Consider the following 19,095-nt stretch of genomic DNA (forward strand, 5'->3'; position numbering starts at 1 on the left):
CTACGGAGTTCCATAACCACAACCAACTCCTAATACTAGTTGTAATTTATGTAAACTTCTTGTATATTCTTACAATAGAGGTGTGATATTCTATTACTGTTTATGTGGGTCTCATATATAATAATTGCATCTCTGTTAAATTTTACAAACAATTCAAGTAGAGTTATACCTTATTAAAAAAATGTTACATTGTTCTGAACGATTATTACTGATAACCGTCCAGATCCGGTATCGGAGAAGAACAGTACTAGTACAGCTTTTAGTACAACCAGCCCCACTAAATAGAATGACCCCCACAACACCCACCCATGCCCCCCTCCCCCAGAAAAAAAGGGGAAAAAAATCCCTCAATGCTGTGAATACTGCAATAGCAAAAGCATTAATTCTTCCTCATCAATATTCCATATCAAGAAAAAGACAGAAAAAGAAGATTAAGTGTTCAGATTAATATATTCATGTTTTAATCTTCTGTCCCAGTTTTACCAGAGAATATGCTGTAGGCATGGCATTGGAGAAAGGAAGTGTGTGCTTTTGTCCTGAAGCAACTACTGATTGGTTTAAATTTGCAGGGGGAAAAGCAAGAAGCAGAAGAGAATACAATAGCAAGTCAAAACAATATGGCCAACTTAGCTATCCCCACAATCGATCTCTCTCCTTTCTTGAACAATGAAGATGATGATAACTGCAAGAAGAAAGTGAAAGAAATTATTAGCCAAGCCTGCTCTGAGTACGGCTTCTTTCAGGTCGTGAACCATGGGGTACCACTGAATCTGTTAAGCCGAGCAATGGAGCTCTCAAAGACGTATTTTGCGTTCCCAGAAGAGGAAAAGCTCAAATGTAGTCCTAAATGTGGAGCACCTCTTCCAGCTGGTTATAACAAGGCGCCAGAGTTCTCACCTGAGAAGAAAGAATACATGATCATGTTTCCACCTGATTCTGGTTTCAATACATTACCCAGCAATCCACCTGAGTTCAAGTATATTCTGCAAATTTCTTGAATTGATGAAAAATATATCAATTGTCTAAAGTTGCTGATAATAGTTCCGCATGCAGTTGCTTTTCATCCCTCTTGATCAATAATTACAGTGTTAAATAGATCAATCGATAATTAATGGCCTACATTTTCAAACATAATTGTTCTTCACTTTGATGCTTGTTGCCAGGGATGTGATGGAAGAGATGTTCAGTCACTTCTCCAAGGCCGGTGAATTGATAGAGAGCCTCATCAATGTGTGTCTTGGTCTGCCTCAAAACTTCCTCAAAGAATACAATCATGATAGGAGCTGGGATTTCATGTTGGCTTTGCACTATTTTGCAGCAACTGAAACTGAGAACAATGGAACATCAGAACACGAAGATGGAAACTGCATAACTTTGGTCGTTCAAGATGAATCAGGGGGCCTAGAAGTTTACAAGAATGGCGAATGGATTCCGGTGATCCCTGAGCCTGGCAAAATAGTGGTCAATATAGGTGATTCAATTCAGGTAATAAAATAAAATGAACAGCACTAGTTGGCAAGTATCCCACTTTTTACCAATTTCTGATGAAATGATCATGTAGAAAATCAATACTAGTTTCTATAACATGTACTTCTTGTTCCTATTTTGATCTGAGCCACAAAATTTTTGCAGGTGTTGACCAACAACAAGTTTAAAAGTGCAACTCATAGAGTTGTAAGGCCTAAAGGAAGAAGCAGGCACTCTTTTGCATTCTTCTATACTTTACAAGGAGACAAGTGGGTCGAACCACTGCCACAATTCACTGAAGAGATTGGAGAGACAGCAAAGTTCAGGGGGTTCTTCTACAAGGATTACCTGGAATTAAGAACGAGAAGCAAACTTCATCCGCAATCAAGACCTGAAGATGTCATTCGCATTGCTCATTATGCAATTTCTACATCATGAACCATGACTTCTACATATGACATATATCAATCAAATAAACGGTGTCATCATTTTCAACTTTTTGTGGAGGGCGTGTGTATGAGAACATGCATTTATGATTATGTGGTTTTGCTTCAGTGGAGTAATATGATTTCTATCGATGTTAGTGTCTGTATGTTGGCCATTTGCTTCTGTATTCTGTAATGCTAAGATTATCATGAAGAAGTTCTTCACTTGATAATGCAGAGATTCATTCTTTGACTGTGGTTCAGCGATTAATACGATTGTTCTTAAATGCGAATTTGTTTTAAGTGTTATAGCCGTTCATTAAGTTTGTTTGCTGAACCATCTATCTGTACTATGAGGACCACGAGTAGAGCTAACTCAAGGAGGAGTGAAAGATCAGAGTGCAAGGGGATAGGAAGTCTATACTCGAAGTAGTGATTTTATCTATCTGTTTTGCTTAGCAACATTTGCATTTACCATCAATTTCAAATTCTTGACAGTCATTGACATCACCTTTATACACATCTTACAAGTGGCTTTTCGCTGTATATTATATATTACCAAAACAAACTGATAAAATTTGAAGGCAGTGAACTTGATCTACGTGCATGGCTGGATTATGTGTTCCACCAATTGATCTTGAACCCTTCTTTATAGAGGAAAACGAAGTTGCCAAAATAAATGGCAACCGAGGAAATAAGCCGGGATTGCTCCCAGAAGTGAAACTGTTGAGATGCCTTGAATTAGATCTTCAACCCCCGCTGAGCTGTACGGGGGTCTCGCTGCCCGGTCAGCGAGTCGGGGGTCCAGGGGGCGACGCGCCCCGGCTGGGGGGCCCGGGGGGCAGCGTTGCCCCCGGTGGGGGTTCGGGGGCAACGCCCCCGAAGCTTACGGTATATATCAGTTACCGTGTCTGTTTTATTTCGGGTCTTGTTTTGGGCCTGTTTGGGTCCAGTCTGTTTGGTTGTATATATATACACCTTATATTAGTTTGTAAACTATTCCGATTACAACCCTAATAAAATCTGATTTCCCCCAAGTTGTTCTTGTACATTCTTGTTTGTTCTTCTGTTCCGCTGCATCTGTTATAACAGAAACATTCAGCACTTCGATTATGGAGAACATCAAGTCTAGTCCTGAGCCTGGTGTATCTCCGTGACCGGACGTACCTGGTTATTTCAACAATCCAAACCACTCCAGAGAGGCAAATGAACATTTATTTATTCCAACTCCAAGTTCAGGCTTGATGTATATCCTGGAAATCCTCCTGAAATCCTATATGCTCAAACTTTTCTTCACATCAAGTTTTTTTGCATAAACATATGTGGGAAGAATTAATAAGTCTTGAATTGATGAGGGTTGGTTTTATGATAAAATGAAAGTCAGCTGCGAGTTAAGGAAGTATCAAACTAATGAAGGTTGGGGTTAAATGCATATCCAGCCCAGACAATTATGACAAATGTGGCAATTGTTCAGGGCTTCAAGAACATCTTTAGTGGCCTTAAATCGGCCAATGCTGCCTAGCAGAGCATCCATCCTGGGAAGTAATATTCTAAGACTCAGTTAAACTCGTAGGACAAGTTCAACTAATAGGTACATTAGCCATGTGATCGTGAGGTTTCTAGCTTGAATCCAAATGTGATCTTGAGGTTTCTGGTTTGAATCCAAAGCTCTCATATTTTCTCTTCATCATTGTAAGGTTTGAAATCTCCTTTTTAACTTGAATATAAAAAAAAGAAAAAGAAAAAGGAAGCATTTCTTGATAAGACCCATAGCAGACTCATTATGTTTTTAGAATCGTAAATTCTTAAAGGAATACAACAATGATAAGAGCCGTGGCTTCCTAATGGGTTTACGTTTCTTTCCTGCTGAGTAAGCTGAAAACAATGGATAATCAGCATATGTAGACAGGAACTGCATCAAAATTTGGTTTTCCAGGATATGAAGCAGGAGTCTTGGAAGCACTGAAAATGGGCAGTAGATTTCAAGTCACACATGCTCAAGGCACGTTGGTGGTGTCACTCAGTAAGTTCTTTGTTTCCTAATCTTTATGCAATTGGTATATGTTTTAACGTGGCCCTAGATGAATTAAAATTACTATGTCTATGATTATTTTTGTTTCTATGGTACCGAGCAATAGCAAGTTTAAGATTGCAAATCATAGAGTAATTATCATAGTTATTAAACCCAACCCGGAAGGGAATCCGGTGAACGAGGTGGGTCAACGGGTTACTGGTTCAACCAGTGGGTGGGTGGTTGAACCGGTGGGTCACTAAATATATTTAAATATTATATTTTATAATTTTAAATATAAGATATATGATATAAATTATAATAAATAATGTCATAACAAATGCTCATATAATTTAATTTGCTATAAAAAATTAATTCATATAAGAATCAATAAAATATAAAGTTATTTAGTAATACACCAAACTTCAAGTATAAAATTTTATCTATGTTTAGTGTAATTATCTAATTTATTTATAAATTTTAAGTGCAAAAAATTATTAAAAATAATATATGTTTTTAAAATGAATTATGTAACATGTTAATTTTTAAGTCCATTTCATAAGTTTGGGGGTCATAAATTATTATTAAAAGATTCCAAATTAATTTGTTTTAGAGAAATAAAACAGAAAGATAAAATTGATGAAATGTTTATATATTATAAGTAAGCAACCTTATCACTATCTCGCAAGGTAGCCTAGCGGTTTCGTCAATGTTGCTTTGTACCAGAGGCACAGGTTCGACTCTCAGCACTGCCATTAAATTTTTATATGAAACCCGGTTCTTAGACACAACCGGCCGGGTTTTCGGTTTAATCCGATCGAACCGGCGGTCCGTTGACTAATCAACGGGTTGATTACTTAAACGATCTAATTGATTAAATTTTTATATGAAACCCGGTTCTTAGACACAACCGGCCGGGTTTTCGGTTTAATCCGATCGAACCGGCGGTCCGTTGACTAATCAACGGGTTGATTACTTAAACGATCTAATTGAAAACCCGGCCCGGCGGTCGAACCGATCAATAACTATGGTAATTATGCCAAAAGGAAAAACCGATCACTCTCATGCATTTTTCCATAGTACTCGTTCTATAAGTAAGGCTACAAACAAATCAATACGGTTAAAGCATGAGTTGCATTGAGTATAAAGATACTCGACTCATTGGATTTTGCTTGAATTTATATATTTTTTAATACCCTTTTATTATTAGTAGTGAAATTACATGTATGTTCTTAATATTTTAATTCTTTATTAAGGTGAAATAGATATTTTATTCATTTTTAAAATATAAAAAATTAAATTTTTTATTTTTATTTGAGCTTGATTAGGCTCTAACTTGAGGTCGATTAGACTTAAATTTTAGTTTGAGCTTGAGCTCAAATTTTACATTGATAGCTCATTAAATTCAACTTTAGGTAAATTGAGTCAACTTTAGTTTGATAAGACTAGATCTAAAGTCGTTTGCAGCCCTACATACAGGTCATATCTTTCTTTTACACGAAGACAATTGGATTGAGCCATTAACGAAATTTACTAAGAAGATTGCAAAATCTCCTAAATTCGGAGAATTCAAAATTATGTACAAGGAATAAATGCAACTAAGAATAAAGGAATAATAAGTCAGAGCTGAAGATCTCATCCAGATCACCTACTATTCGATCTCTACCCAGGATCAAAGCAACCAACAAACAAAGAAATTTAATACCTTCAATTGGAAAAATGGGGCAAAACAAACCCTCTTTTTTTAGATACAGGCAAAACAAACTCAAATGTTTATGATGTAGTAATAAATTGAACATTTTTTGGATAACTCACCAAGTGTCTAATGTTTCTAAGTTTGATTTAATGATTACTCACCGAGTGTTCAATGTTTCTAAGTTTGATTTAAAGAAGATAAAGTGGACTGTTACATCTTTAGACATAGGATTTGGGGCAGGGACGGTTCATGGTCCAGATTGGACCTCAAAAAAATGTGCGGCTCAGATAACAAGTGGTAACTCGATTTCCGCGTCATGTGTGGGGCCCATCACTACCTGTTGTGAAAATACAGCCTGTGAAAAAAAAGTTATACGGTGAACAAAAGAAGTTACGCGCTGTTGATGAAGAGGAAAATTGCCAGGGACGGTTGCACCTGCAACCGTCCCTGCCCCGAGTCCTTAGACATGTCATCTGGCTTGAAATTCTGCATCAAGACAACATTATGGGTCCGTTTGGACAGGGGATTATTTGGAAAAAAAATTATATAAAATACATAATATCATTAGTTTATGCTGTAGAACATTAGAAATGGGAGAAAGTGACATTTTCACCTCTAATGTGTTAATAATCTTTTCAAGTGCCTATATCTTTTCTTTTCTATTTTTTGTTGTGTTTTTTTCGGTTTGGGTTGGGGGGGGGGGTTCAGAATCCATTAATTATCACTTATAAATACTTAATGACTACATCTTGAGATGTTCATAGTTAATCTAATGTCAACCTTGCGTCATGAAGGAAAAATATATAAAATGCACAGATAGTGATGTTGTCCATTAGCAGTTCTATCACATAATCTTTCCATTACCTGCCCCAAATTATCACAACAAAAGAAAAATATCAAATGGTGAATAGTTTTTCATACAATAATTGAGCATTATCCTATTTCTCTAACATTTCTAACCTTGTCTTGCAAATATCAACTAGTGTACAAGCATCAATAGCTGGTAGAGATTTCAAGCATCTTTCTTCAAATTCTACCCTTGATGAGGACAAGAAGCAACAAATAATCAGTGAAAGATGAAATGGTACCACAATACCAAATGAAGACGGTAAATTTTCTATCAGAAAAATGGTACTTATATTTAGAACTACCAAAGTTTGATCAGTAAAGTCAACTGATTGAAGCAACATGAAGAAATTCTAGTGCTGCTAAGTAGTGAACTCAAAATGTTTTTGGTGCTCAGATTTTTCTACAATCTTCAGATTGCTGTTATGAACCACAGATGATTCAGGGATTCTCCAGGTTAAAGTCATAAAATAGACCCAAAGAAAAGAAAGAAAGAAGGAGAAAAAAAGAACTCCTCTATGCTGTAAGTACCGCAACAGCAAAAATCAGTAGATTCTTCCTCATCAATCTCACGTATCAAGAAAGCAAAAGAAGACAGAGTATTCAGACTGGTATGTTCATTTTTTAATCTTCTTTTCATTAACTAATAGTTTACCTGTAGGAATGGGCTTCTGTCCTGAAGCTACTACTGATTGGTTTCAAATTTACAATGGGGAAAGCAAGAAACAAAAGTCAAGTCCAATTGTGATGGCCAACTTAGCTATTCCCACAATTGATCTCTCTCCTTTCTTCAACAATGAAGATGCTGAGAACAGCAAGAAGAGAGTTAAAGAAATTATTCGCCAAGCCTGCTCTGAATATGGCTTCTTCCAGATTGTGAACCATGGGGTACCCCTGGATTTGTTAAGCAGAGCAATGGAGCTCTCAAAGGCATTTTTCAGGTTCTCAGATGAGGAGAAGCTCGAGTGTAATCCTAATGCCGGAGCACCTCTTCTGGCCGGTTATAGCAAGCAGCCTGAGATATCACCTGACAAGAATGAATACATTCTCATGTTTCCACCTGAAACTGGCTTCAATATACTGCCCAGTAATCCGCCTGATTTCAGGTAAATTCCACAGCATTCTCATCAATGAATCAAGAATATATCAATTCTGCATTTATTATTGTGATTATTATGTGTGTTTAGCTCTGTTAAAAGTAATTGATACCCTAGTTTCGGTCGTCCCTTTTGATCAATATTTACTACTCTGAAAGGCCTACCCTTTGACATATTGTTTTTGTTCAATTTGATTATCATTACCAGGGAAGCAATGGAAGAGTTGTTCAGTTATTTCACCAAGGCTGGTCAATTGGTAGAGAGCATCATGAATGACTCTCTTGGTCTCCCTGAAAACTTCCTGAAAGAGTACAATAATGATAGGAGCTGGGATTTTATGGTGGCTATGCACTATTTTCCAGCTACTGAATCTGAGAACAATGGAATAACGCCACATGAAGATGGAAACACCGTAACATTCGTTGTTCAAGACGAAGCTGGAGGACTTGAAGTTTGCAAGAATGGAGAATGGATTCCAGTGATCCCTGAACTGGGCAAAATAGTGGTCAATCTAGGTGATTCAATTCAGGTAAATTGTAGGTAGTTTGCAGGAACACCATATTTCTCTGATTTCTAATGGCTTCATCTTGTCAAAGATTAATATCACTTTCTTAACATTCTTTTCATTTTTTTCTATTGTTATCTAAGGCACAAAGTGTTTGCAGGTGATGACCAACAAAAAGTTTAAAAGTGCAACTCACAGAGTTGTAAGGCCTAAAGGAAGAAGCAGACACTCTTTTGCATTCTTCTATAATATACAAGGAGACAAGTGGGTAGAACCATTGCCACAATTCACTAAAGAGATTGGAGAGACAGCAAAGTACAGGGGGTTCTTCTACAAGGATTACCAGGCATTGAGAATGAGAAACAAGACTCATCCATCAGCAAGACCCGAAGATGCCATCAACATCACTCATTATGAAATTTCGACCTCATGAAGCACGAGTTTTACATGTTGCCTACATGAAATATAAATAAATTAGATCATCATTGTGCACTTTTGGGGAGAAAATGCTTATCAGGACATGCATGTATAAGTATGAGATTTTGCATTGAAAATATGATTCTGTTTGATGTTAGTGTCTGTGTGTAAGTCATATCATTGCTTCAGTTTTTATATTATTAGCTAAAAGGTACAAGAAGATCTCACTGAAGTTAAAATCCTCACTTAATGTGGAAAAGAGCGGAGACTGCACTAAAAAATGATAAAAATTACAGGGATACACAGTGCTCTTTGATTCCTTGCAATCAAGTAGCAGCTTTTAGTAATCATAGTATTAGTTTATCTTAATCTTCTACAGCCCCCTGAAACCTCAAACATGAAAATAAGCGGTGCAAAAGCTTTTAAAAAAAATATCAGCTAATTGGTAAGTAGAGCTAACATATTGTGTCCCAACTCCCCAGTAGTCGTTGATAGGTTATAATTTTATCATTTATTTTATTGTTAATTTCCCCTATTACCTAATTCAAGGTGAATTAATTGTTAAATTCTATTCACTTTTAGTGTTTTGCATTTATTTCAGGGAGTAGAACAAAAATATGATAACAAATGTCAATTTAACAGAAAAAGATTCCAAGTCATAGAGCTTATCCGAGGGGCATAGTTGGCAAAGAAAAATTTGTTCCCATCTTGGTAATTGCTGATGAGGGCGGAAGACAGTATAAAAAGAAGAAAAAGGAACGCAGGGCTGGTCTTCTTCTTCCTCTCCGGAAGGAGAGCCGCCGCACAGGAGACTACTAGATAGAAAGGAGAATTAGGAGTAGAGGATTTTTCTGTCTCCTTTAGTTTAGTTTTTCCTTTGACTTTTCCTTAGGAATTTTCCTTTGCTTTTGATTCTTACGCATGTCAGACAACTATTTGTACGCCAATGGAATCCCAGACCCCTCCTCTTTCTTCTGCTTCAAATGAACAAACCACAAAAGAAGAACTCAACATTCAATTTCAAACCCCAAAATCTTCTTCTTCGTCTCCTTTTTCTGCAGTAGTAAACATTAGGCTATGGAGGCCAGCAGCGCAGCGAAACCTTAGAAACCAATGGTCGAAGTTGGCTTCTTTATGGCAAGATTGGCAGTCTTGCTCGTCCGCTACTCGCTCTCAAGCCACTACTCTTGTCAACTCCTATCTCTCCCAGAAGTACAGTAAAAAGCCAGCATTTATTAATATTCTTAACAATATACAGAAAATCTTTTATTAAACCTAGTGTTTTATCTAAAATGGGGATTGTTTTTTTGGTTTTACAGGTATATGGATGCGATGGATTTGGGAATTTTGAGTGGCATGCTAAGTATTCGGAAAAAAGCCTCTTCGAAGTTGTTTAAGCAACAAGTTAGTGTGTTTGCTAAAAACTTGGTTTCTTTTCTTTTAAACAGCTTTTATTGAAAATAGTGATTGAGATAGAGCCTTTGGTTGCTTTTGTGAAGAACTAACTTAGGAGAAATTAGGTTTGGTTTTCGCAAATTTGTGCTTGTTTAGATGAAATGGTCTAGACAATGGTTATAGTAGTATCTGTAGAGTGCTGTTATAGGAAATTATGTGTGATCTGGTGTACAGTTATCAATTAAGGCTATGTTTGGTTTGTTTATGGGAATTGGATTTGCATTGAATTTGATGTACTGTTAGTAATGTGACTTGAGTAATTCAGTCTAATTTCAATTCTCATGTGGAACCAAAATGCACAGAAGGGTGCATTCAAAATTTGACATTTTATGCTTTGTATATGGGCTTGAAGGAACAGAGTTGATGGTAAGAAATTTTTGCACTTACCAGGATTGCTTTGTTAATTTATCACTCTCTCTAAACTTGTATGTGGTGACCTCAACTGTAGCTATGTGTGATGTTGTTGATAAATGTGTAAATATCAAGCACTATTGGATCAAGCGTTTTGTGAGCTTGAGTATATTTGCATTTCCACATATTCATTGATTGTTCATTAGGTTCTTTTCATGCCAGGCTTTGATAGGATTTGGCAGGGTCAATGCCAGAAAAACATTCAATTCCTTAAAACTGTTGTGTTTGGCTGTTGGGTTTGTTATGGTACATCAGTATCATACCTTGCAAAGAATTATTGGAGGAAATAGAGAAGAGAACCTGCTTTTCTATTTTTTTTAATTGATATTTGGTTTATTCACAAAATTTACATGTTTATTTGTTCTTATACTTTTCTTTTCCGGTTTTCATGTTGAAAGGTACATAAATGTGAATAGCTTTTGGTATCCATGAGAACTTGTCCTTCAGTCTCCAATATTGGAAGCTAATCTAATGTGAAATGGGCTTAGTAAAAATATACTATCTTCCATATTAATGCGAATATAAATCTTTGTAATACTACAATGCTTAGTAAATGCTTATCAGTTTCTTTTTCCCTGCCTCCTGCCCTGCCCTTTCTTTGTAGGAGATTCAGCATAATAAACTCTTGGCATCATACAAAGATATGGTACGCATACTTAATACTGATTGGTTTTATGCAAAATGTTTTTTTTTCTTTTATTGACTTCATCTGCTTTTATAGTTTCTGCTTAGTCAATTAGCAAAATGCACTGCCCTATGTCTGCAAATGAACTCCTTTAGTACTATGGGCCTTGCACAACTTCAGCAATTATAATTATGTGGGAGGATTTGCATGATTTGCTTTCTTGGGAACAAGATAGATTGCATACAGCTTTCCAGAATTTCAAGTGACTTACTGTGACTTCTCCATGTTTCAAGATCAACACCCCACTTATGAAGATTAATCTACTTTATCAGTCTTGAAATTTTCAGTTTATTAGGTCTCAGGGATAGAAGATTTTCTATTTTAAAATGTTTTTGACTTGTCTTCTTCATCTTATTCTCGTCTTTGTGCAATTACTAACCTATCTTCATTTTTGTACATTGTAATGTTTATTAATCACTGCCAGATGTTTGAAAAGCATTAAATAAATGAATGCACAGTTTTGCAGTAATACTGATCTCTTTAATGTGTGGATGCTTGAGAACAAGGGCAACAACTCTCTTTTACTTCTCTCTCTGTACCAACTTTATTATGTCCTTTTTTGGGTGCTTTAGTGGTTTATGTGGAAGTAAATTGGCAAGCTCTATCATAACAGGTAGGCGTTGTAACTCAGATGGTGAACACATCTAGATCTATGAGGTGCTATCTGAAAGGAACAACCAATAGCCCCTTGGCTCAGTTTTCTCTCTCTTCTGAAAATGAGAATGATACTGGTGATGGTGGGGGAGCCCCAGTCTTCACGTTTTGGCCAATCTCTCTTTTTGGTATGTCTACTGCATATGCCAATGAAGAATTGCTTCTTTCTAGTATATTGATTCTTGATTGTCCATCAGAGCAATAGATCTATTCTTCTCTTCATTGTGGTGCAAAACAATCTATGAAATACAGCATTTGAGAAAAATTATTAAAACTTATCTGGTTATTTATATGTACGATGAACAACAATTGCTAACATGATTGCAAGTGTACCTGGGCTAAAGGCATGGGACATGTAAATTTTCTTTTGTGGATGTCAAATTTTTTTGCTTTTCTTTTTTTCAACAAGTTTCTTTCTAATGTTGTCGAAACAGTTAAAATGTAGATTTCTGAGTTGTATAACATATGTTTCTGATTTTTAGTCTTGTATCTTTTTTACCTGCTTTTGCAAAGATGTGAAGGTGTGATGCTGTTCAGAGCTTGCCTATTTGTCATTCTTGCAAAATTTTTACCAACTTATCATGGTCTCACTCTATTAATTGATGTCTTTATGATAATTAGCTTTTATTTTTCTTCTTCAGAAAAAGTAGCACAGGACCTTGTTCAGATATTTGTATCAGAGCTAAACTTGAAGGTGAAGTATGGAGGTGGCTGGCTTTCAACAAGCTTTTCTTGGTTTGTAATTCATACTTCTAATTTGTGTTACTGATCTTATGCTTATTCTTCTTGAATTATATATATATATATACACAGAGGTTGCTTGTCATGGAGCTGCTTTCCTTGGGTGATGAAAGAATTCCAGATCTCAGTAGCTTGTGTTGGTCAGATGAACTTTATCCAGGAGAATTTGATGATCTGCATACATGTTCCTTGTATTCACATGGAGCTAGCAAGCCAGTTCTTCCAAGCCTTGGGAAAGGCGAAGTTGAATCTTTTCAACCTAGGCATCAACAAGACCGGAATGTTTTACAGGTATATGAATAGTATTTACTTTTCTAATGTCAAAGTGTCTATACACATCTCAAAACAATTTATTTGTAGTGGTTTGCCTATGTGCAATATGCACTTAATTTGTTTGCATTACACTGGGATCACTTGTTTCAAAGCAGATTGGTTACAATTACCTTAGCAAGACAGTAATTTGACATCTCAACCACTGTTTATAATGATGTGTTCTGCCAAATATATGGTCATTTGACATTTTTCTTTGAAGCTGCCTAGAGATATGATGTTACAATGTTTGATTTCTTGTCATCTTGCTCCCCAAATCCATGGTGTTGAGATTATAGCAGAAATGGATGCATATTATTAAAACTTAACTGATTAGCGAGTGGAAATCCTGAAATTGTGATGCTTTTAAAGATGGAATTAAAGACCTTCAAACTTGAGTTACTAAAAATTAGGAAATCAGGCTCTTTGCAAATGTGACTTTTCTAATCAGGATAATCATGAAGGAATGTACATTGAGGCAGAATCTTTGTTACGCTGACTAATCAAATAAGATAGATGAAGGAATGAAGTTTACTTATTGCACTACTTATCAGTTATGAAAAAAGAAAAAATTGAACATTATGATTTACTTGTCCGTCGAATTCATTATCACTTATCTCTCTCTCACACATGTAAATTGATCACCTTTCTTGCAGATTTATTTAACTACTTTGATTGCTGAGGTCAACGTAGAGAGAAGCAGGTAGATAATCTGAGGTCGTGAGTCTATTTTCTTAAAGTTAATAGCAGCTAGAATATATCCTACTCTTGAGGATCAAGAGTCACAGATTAATAAAAGGCTTGTGGGAGTCCATTCAAAAAATTGCAGAAATTATTATGCCCAATGAATGTCTTCAAAACTCACCTTAATGGGGAAGGTAAGGTGGGGGCCATTGCTTGATTAGAATGTTAAGCCATCAAAACTGAGATAATGCCAAAAGTTCCCATAATTGAGATATAAGAACTCATAGAACAATTTAACATTATGGCATTGCTTTAGTGCAGTAATTTCATTCATTTGTATACAGGGTGGATGAAATATTTGCTAGCACAGGAGCTGAAATGCACGTGACTCTTTCTTGAAGTTGTGGTGCTGGAGTTAATGCAAAAGGGAGGGCATGCTTCTAAATGTCCACAGCAATACTACCAGGTTCCTTCATGACAGCAAGTCAACCTTCGATACTTGGAAAGCCTTGGGAAGATCGAAAATGTAGATTTCTCAGTACTCAATTGATAGCAAGATTGACATGCTCTGATTTCAAGCTCAGTAGACATCTCCAAGACATTGTGACCAAATGAGAACAAATGATGAAGATATAGAAATCTGAGCGTTTTTTCACTTGCACTTGGCATGACTAGAGATTGGGCTGTCTTTTGAAATCAAAATTTTGCGTTGGGCTCAACATGGTTAAGGTGTCTGAATAGCCATTCTTTCATTTCAACAAAGGGATTTGATGCCTTCTGCCTGCAATATCTCAGTTGTTTTGACTTCTTTTTGCTTCTCACGCAAAAAGATTGAGGTTTGTTCCTTAAAGAAAAGGAGGTAGATTAGCTCCTTATTACTTGAGCCCTTTCTTCCCAGTTGTAACGAGTAGTCTATTTATCGGGGGTATCAACCTCCTGGTATGCTCAAGTATGGTAAGAAAACTGGTAGTGAATTCCCAGATGTTTGTTGATCTGAAGTCTGACAGGAATGCCAATTAATTTAGAGATGCAGGATCATGCTTGTTGCTTTGATTTGTGTCCATATTGGCGAATATTTAGAGCTGACTGTAAGGACAATCAAAAAATGGTTTGCTTAGCGGATGAAATCCCAAGTTACAGCAGGGTTTTACTAAGACGAGATAATAAGGAAAAGATTGGCAACCAATATATGTATTGATAGAGGATATTTTATTGCCTAAACAAAACAATTTTCAACAGTTATAGGGTTGCTACTTAAAAACTCCAGAGGCAAAGTGAAGTCAATTGTGCCTAACTGCTTCTGTACATCAAGCATGCGAACCTCTAGAGTTGGAGGAGTAATATAATAAGCTATAATTTTCTTCTAAAACTTGTCATAGGCAGCTTTCTCTCTCTCGATTTTTACAGCCGTCGTTATATTACAATATTCACCAATCAAATTCAGTTAGCAGTTCTTTCTGTTGGTCTCTACATACATGAAAAATATCACGAGGAATGTAGTCAATAAATGGAAAAGAAATGCAACCCAATAAAAAAAATGGCCCGTAATTTGGAGGTATTCCAAGTGTTTATTAGCCCTGCATCATGATCTTCTTAACCTGTCTAATATTTTCTCTAGTTAAGGTGGCGTTTGGTTCGCACATCGGAATCGGATTCGGATTCGGATATCCTGGGTTTGGAATGAATCCATTTATTGACTACATTTCTCGTGATATTTTTCATGTATGTAGAGACCAACAGAAAGAACTGCTAACTGAATTTGATTGATGGATATTGTAATATAACGACGGCTGTAAAAACCGAGAGAGAGAGAGCTGCCTATGACAAGTTTTAGAAGAAAATTATAGCTTATTATATTACTCCTCCAACTCTGGAGGTTCGCATGCTTGATGTACAGAAGCAGTTAGGCACAATTGACTTCACTTTGCCTCTGGAGTTTTTAAGTAGCAACCCTATAACTGTTGAAAATTGTTTTGTTTAGGCAATAAAATATCCTCTATCAATACATATATTGGTTGCCAATCTTTTCCTTATTATCTCGTCTTAGTAAAACCCTGCTGTAACTTGGGATTTCATCCTCTAAGCAAACCATTTTTTGATTGTCCTTACAGTCAACTCTAAATATTCGCCAATATGGACACAAATCAAAGCAACAAGCATGATCCTGCATCTCTAAATTAATTGCCATTCCTGTCAGACTTCAGATCAACACAAACATCTGGGAATTCACTACCAGTTTTCTTACCATACTTGAGCATACCAGGAGGTTGATACCCCCGATAAATAGACTACTCGTTACAACTGGGAAGAAAGGGCTCAAGTAATAAGGAGCTAATCTACCTCCTTTTCTTTAAGGAACAAACCTCAATCTTTTTGCGTGAGAAGCAAAAAGAAGTCAAAACAACTAAGATATTGCAAGCAGAAGGCATCAAATCCCTTTGTTGAAATGAAAGAATGGCTATTCAGACACCTTAACCATGTTGAGCCCAACGCAAAATTTTGATTTCAAAAGACAGCCCAATCTCTAGTCATGCCAAGTGCAAGTGAAAAAACGCTCAGATTTTTATATCTTCATCATTTGTTCTCATTTGGTCACAATGTCTTGGAGATGTCTACTGAGCTTGAAATCAGAGCATGTCAATCTTGCTATCAATTGAGTACTGAGAAATCTACATTTTCGATCTTCCCAAGACTTTCCAAGTATCGAAGGTTGACTTGCTGTCATGAAGGAACCTGGTAGTATTGCTGTGGACATTTAGAAGCATGCCCTCCCTTTTGCATTAACTCCAGCACCACAACTTCAAGAAAGAGTCACGTGCATTTCAGCTCCTGTGCTAGCAAATATTTCATCCACCCTGTATACAAATGAATGAAATTACTGCACTAAAGCAATGCCATAATGTTAAATTGTTCTATGAGTTCTTATATCTCAATTATGGGAACTTTTGGCATTATCTCAGTTTTGATGGCTTAACATTCTAATCAAGCAATGGCCCCCACCTTACCTTCCCCATTAAGGTGAGTTTTGAAGACATTCATTGGGCATAATAATTTCTGCAATTTTTTGAATGGACTCCCACAAGCCTTTTATTAATCTGTGACTCTTGATCCTCAAGAGTAGGATAACTTTAAGAAAATAGACTCACGACCTCAGATTATCTACCTGCTTCTCTCTACGTTGACCTCAGCAATCAAAGTAGTTAAAAAAAAAAAATAGAAAAGCAGGTTCTCTTCTCTATTTCCTCCAATAATTCTTTGCAAGGTATGATACTGATGTACCATAACAAACCCAACAGCCAAACACAACAGTTTTAAGGAATTGTATGTTTTTCTGGCATTGACCCTGCCAAATCCTATCAAAGCCTGGCATGAAAAGAACCTAATGAACAATCAATGAATATGTGGAAATGCAAATATACTCAAGCTCACAAAACGCTTGATCCAATAGTGCTTGATATTTACACATTTATCAACAACATCACACATAGCTACAGTTGAGGTCACCACATACAAGTTTAGAGAGAGTGATAAATTAACAAAGCAATCCTGGTAAGTGCAAAAATTTCTTACCATCAACTCTGTTCCTTCAAGCCCATATACAAAGCATAAAATGTCAAATTTTGAATGCACCCTTCTGGGCATTTTGGTTCCACATGAGAATTGAAATTAGACCGAATTACTCAAGTCACATTACTAACAGTACATCAAATTCAATGCAAATCCAATTCCCATAAACAAACCAAACATAGCCTTAATTGATAACTGTACACCAGATCACACATAATTTCCTATAACAGCACTCTACAGATACTACTATAACCATTGTCTAGACCATTTCATCTAAACAAGCACAAATTTGCGAAAACCAAACCTAATTTCTCCTAAGTTAGTTCTTCACAAAAGCAACCAAAGGCTCTATCTCAATCACTATTTTCAATAAAAGCTGTTTAAAAGAAAAGAAACCAAGTTTTTAGCAAACACACTAACTTGTTGCTTAAACAACTTCGAAGAGGCTTTTTTCCGAATACTTAGCATGCCACTCAAAATTCCCAAATCCATCGCATCCATATACCTGTAAAACCAAAAAAACAATCCCCATTTTAGATAAAACACTAGGTTTAATAAAAGATTTTCTGTATATTGTTAAGAATATTAATAAATGTTGGCTTTTTACTGTACTTCTGGGAGAGATAGGAGTTGACAAGAGTAGTGGCTTGAGAGCGAGTAGCGGACGAGCAAGACTGCCAATCTTGCCATAAAGAAGCCAACTTCGACCATTGGTTTCTAAGGTTTCGCTGCGCTGCTGGCCTCCATAGCCTAATATTTACTACTGCAGAAAAAGGAGACGAAGAAGAAGATTTTGGGGTTTGAAATTGAATGTTGAGTTCTTCTTTTGTGGTTTGTTCATTTGAAGCAGAAGAAAGAGGAGGGGTCTGGGATTCCATTGGCGTACAAATAGTGGGTTTGTTTGGACAGTGTATTATTTGAAATATTATTTGGAATAATTACTGTAGCACTTTCTGTGATATAATGTATTTGAGATAAAAAGGTGATTGGAAATATAAAAAGATAGGTTGGGAAATATGTTTGTAATGCAAGCAAAATATTATTTGGAATAATTTTGGTATCCAAATAGGAAATGCAACCTTTAAGAACCAACCAAACCAGTTCTCAGCGAAATTGAAATGTAGGAATTTGCATGTGTGTGGTTTATTACAGGTCACAAACAGACAATCTTGCGTTCCACATTAGATCTTCAACCTCCAATTTGGTGCCTCAACTGGGCCTCATGCTGGAAATACTATCATGTGTATTAGTCAAAATGATAGGTCACATGAAATATTTAGACACTATTTATTCGCAGCTTGGCATTGACTCACAAACAAGCTGTCACAATGAATATCAGTGGAACAAAAAGATTACGGGCTCTGATTTCATATTGTTCTAAATTTAAAAAAAATCAGAAATTAATTTTCTCTTGAAAGTTTCTCCAACTGCACAAGGCTCTGTTGTACCAATGCTTTAAAAGTGATTTTCGGGTTTTTGATTTTCAAAACAAAAAAGACAAAATGGCCTAAATGGGACTTTGAAAATACAATGGTTTACAGATTCTAGTAGTGCCCAGTTACCTACATGGTATAAATATTTTAATTTTTTGAAGTGAAGGCTAAAACCCTTTACCTTGGCAACTCTAAGTCTTAGGAAAACAAGAAAATGAATTTGAGAGCTCAGTTGTGAGGGAGGATGGTCAAAGTGTTGTCATCAAGCACATCCCTGGCTAAAACCGGCAGCAAGTTTAATTTCATTCTTCTAGTTTTAGGGGCAAAAATGAGTTAATTTAAGGTAAACACTCAACATGGATTAATTAACACAAGCTTAAACATGCACAACACAAAAACAAAGCAAATAAAAACACAAGTGACAAATTCCAAGTGTCCGTAGGAAAAGCCAAGAAATTATGCGCTAGACACACATGATTACACAGAACAAAAATGCAACTAAAGAAAGAGATAATGTCAATACAATATCGTCAATACCATTTTGGGTACGCATCAATTCTCAGAAAGATGACTACAGAATTGATTAAAGTCAATTAAACTAACAAAGCCAAACTATGGAAAATGAACTATGAAGTCTAAAACTTAGCCAACTAGGCCTTAAGTTAAACATAATCGCACCAATTTTGACTTTT

The 19,095-nt window shown here is 36.2% G+C and overlaps 3 protein-coding genes and 2 long non-coding RNA genes across 16 annotated transcripts; 3 read left to right on the forward strand and 2 right to left on the reverse strand.

Moving 5' to 3' along the window:
• Positions 1-578: 578 nt before the first annotated feature.
• Positions 579-2,163, forward strand: LOC113740328 (flavonol synthase/flavanone 3-hydroxylase-like). The gene is made up of 3 exons (XM_027267928.2): positions 579-976; positions 1,164-1,485; positions 1,633-2,163. The coding sequence occupies exons 1-3, from the start codon at positions 618-620 to the stop codon at positions 1,903-1,905; spliced, it is 954 nt and encodes a 317-aa protein (XP_027123729.1). The 5' UTR covers positions 579-617; the 3' UTR covers positions 1,906-2,163.
• A 4,339-nt stretch (positions 2,164-6,502) lies between these two features.
• LOC113740326 (flavonol synthase/flavanone 3-hydroxylase-like) lies at positions 6,503-9,497 on the forward strand. 9 transcript variants are annotated; one of them, XR_011813223.1, is made up of 5 exons: positions 6,503-6,707; positions 6,862-7,551; positions 7,750-8,071; positions 8,208-8,579; positions 9,066-9,497. XR_011813223.1 is itself a non-coding variant. In XM_072046303.1 (5 exons), exons 3-5 carry the CDS (start codon positions 7,109-7,111, stop codon positions 8,478-8,480), a joined length of 1,038 nt encoding a protein of 345 aa, XP_071902404.1. In that variant the 5' UTR covers positions 6,503-6,707; positions 6,843-6,968; positions 7,107-7,108; the 3' UTR covers positions 8,481-8,621. The 9 variants fall into 9 exon arrangements, 8 of the variants coding, with proteins under 8 accessions (XP_071902404.1, XP_027123723.1, XP_071902405.1 ...); XM_072046303.1 differs by lacking the exon at positions 9,066-9,497 and having other exon boundaries at positions 6,843-6,968; positions 7,107-7,551; positions 8,208-8,621; XM_027267922.2 differs by lacking the exon at positions 9,066-9,497 and having other exon boundaries at positions 6,862-6,968; positions 7,107-7,551; positions 8,208-8,621.
• LOC113740329 (uncharacterized) lies at positions 9,411-14,456 on the forward strand. Of its 4 annotated transcripts, none has more exons than XM_027267930.2 (8): positions 9,411-9,676; positions 9,784-9,868; positions 10,935-10,976; positions 11,629-11,797; positions 12,311-12,363; positions 12,483-12,701; positions 13,376-13,422; positions 13,748-14,456. In XM_027267930.2, exons 1-8 carry the CDS (start codon positions 9,411-9,413, stop codon positions 13,800-13,802), a joined length of 936 nt encoding a protein of 311 aa, XP_027123731.1. In that variant the 3' UTR covers positions 13,803-14,456. The 4 variants fall into 4 exon arrangements, with proteins under 4 accessions (XP_027123731.1, XP_071902406.1, XP_071902407.1 ...); XM_072046305.1 differs by having other exon boundaries at positions 10,944-10,976; XM_072046306.1 differs by lacking the exon at positions 13,376-13,422.
• Positions 14,457-15,537: 1,081 nt separating this feature from the next.
• Positions 15,538-16,611, reverse strand: LOC140005384 (uncharacterized). The gene is made up of 2 exons (XR_011813224.1): positions 16,567-16,611; positions 15,538-16,258 (listed from the first exon to the last, which is right to left on the reverse strand). It is a non-coding gene; the product is annotated as an uncharacterized lncRNA (long non-coding RNA).
• A 458-nt stretch (positions 16,612-17,069) lies between these two features.
• LOC113740331 (uncharacterized) lies at positions 17,070-17,857 on the reverse strand. The gene is made up of 2 exons (XR_003460442.2): positions 17,583-17,857; positions 17,070-17,475 (listed from the first exon to the last, which is right to left on the reverse strand). It is a non-coding gene; the product is annotated as an uncharacterized lncRNA (long non-coding RNA).
• Positions 17,858-19,095: the final 1,238 nt, after the last annotated feature.

This window comes from Coffea arabica, chromosome 4c (assembly GCF_036785885.1).
Source record: "Coffea arabica cultivar ET-39 chromosome 4c, Coffea Arabica ET-39 HiFi, whole genome shotgun sequence".
In the NCBI taxonomy this organism is placed as follows: Eukaryota; Viridiplantae; Streptophyta; class Magnoliopsida; order Gentianales; family Rubiaceae; genus Coffea; species Coffea arabica.

Bases quoted from the DNA above. Each gene is read 5' to 3' on its own strand.
- LOC113740326 (XM_027267921.2), top strand. From the start codon at position 7,109: ATGGGCTTCTGTCCTGAAGCTACTACTGATTGGTTTCAAATTTACAAT. The intron at 7,552-7,749 runs GTAAATTCCACA...TATCATTACCAG, and splicing joins AGTAATCCGCCTGATTTCAG to GGAAGCAATGGAAGAGTTGT. The intron at 8,072-8,207 runs GTAAATTGTAGG...AAGTGTTTGCAG, and splicing joins ATCTAGGTGATTCAATTCAG to GTGATGACCAACAAAAAGTT.
- LOC113740329 (XM_027267930.2), top strand. From the start codon at position 9,411: ATGGAATCCCAGACCCCTCCTCTTTCTTCTGCTTCAAATGAACAAACC. The intron at 9,677-9,783 runs GTACAGTAAAAA...TTGGTTTTACAG, and splicing joins AACTCCTATCTCTCCCAGAA to GTATATGGATGCGATGGATT. The intron at 12,702-13,375 runs GTATATGAATAG...CCTTTCTTGCAG, and splicing joins AAGACCGGAATGTTTTACAG to ATTTATTTAACTACTTTGAT.
- LOC113740328 (XM_027267928.2), top strand. From the start codon at position 618: ATGGCCAACTTAGCTATCCCCACAATCGATCTCTCTCCTTTCTTGAAC. The intron at 977-1,163 runs GTATATTCTGCA...GCTTGTTGCCAG, and splicing joins AGCAATCCACCTGAGTTCAA to GGATGTGATGGAAGAGATGT. The intron at 1,486-1,632 runs GTAATAAAATAA...AAATTTTTGCAG, and splicing joins ATATAGGTGATTCAATTCAG to GTGTTGACCAACAACAAGTT.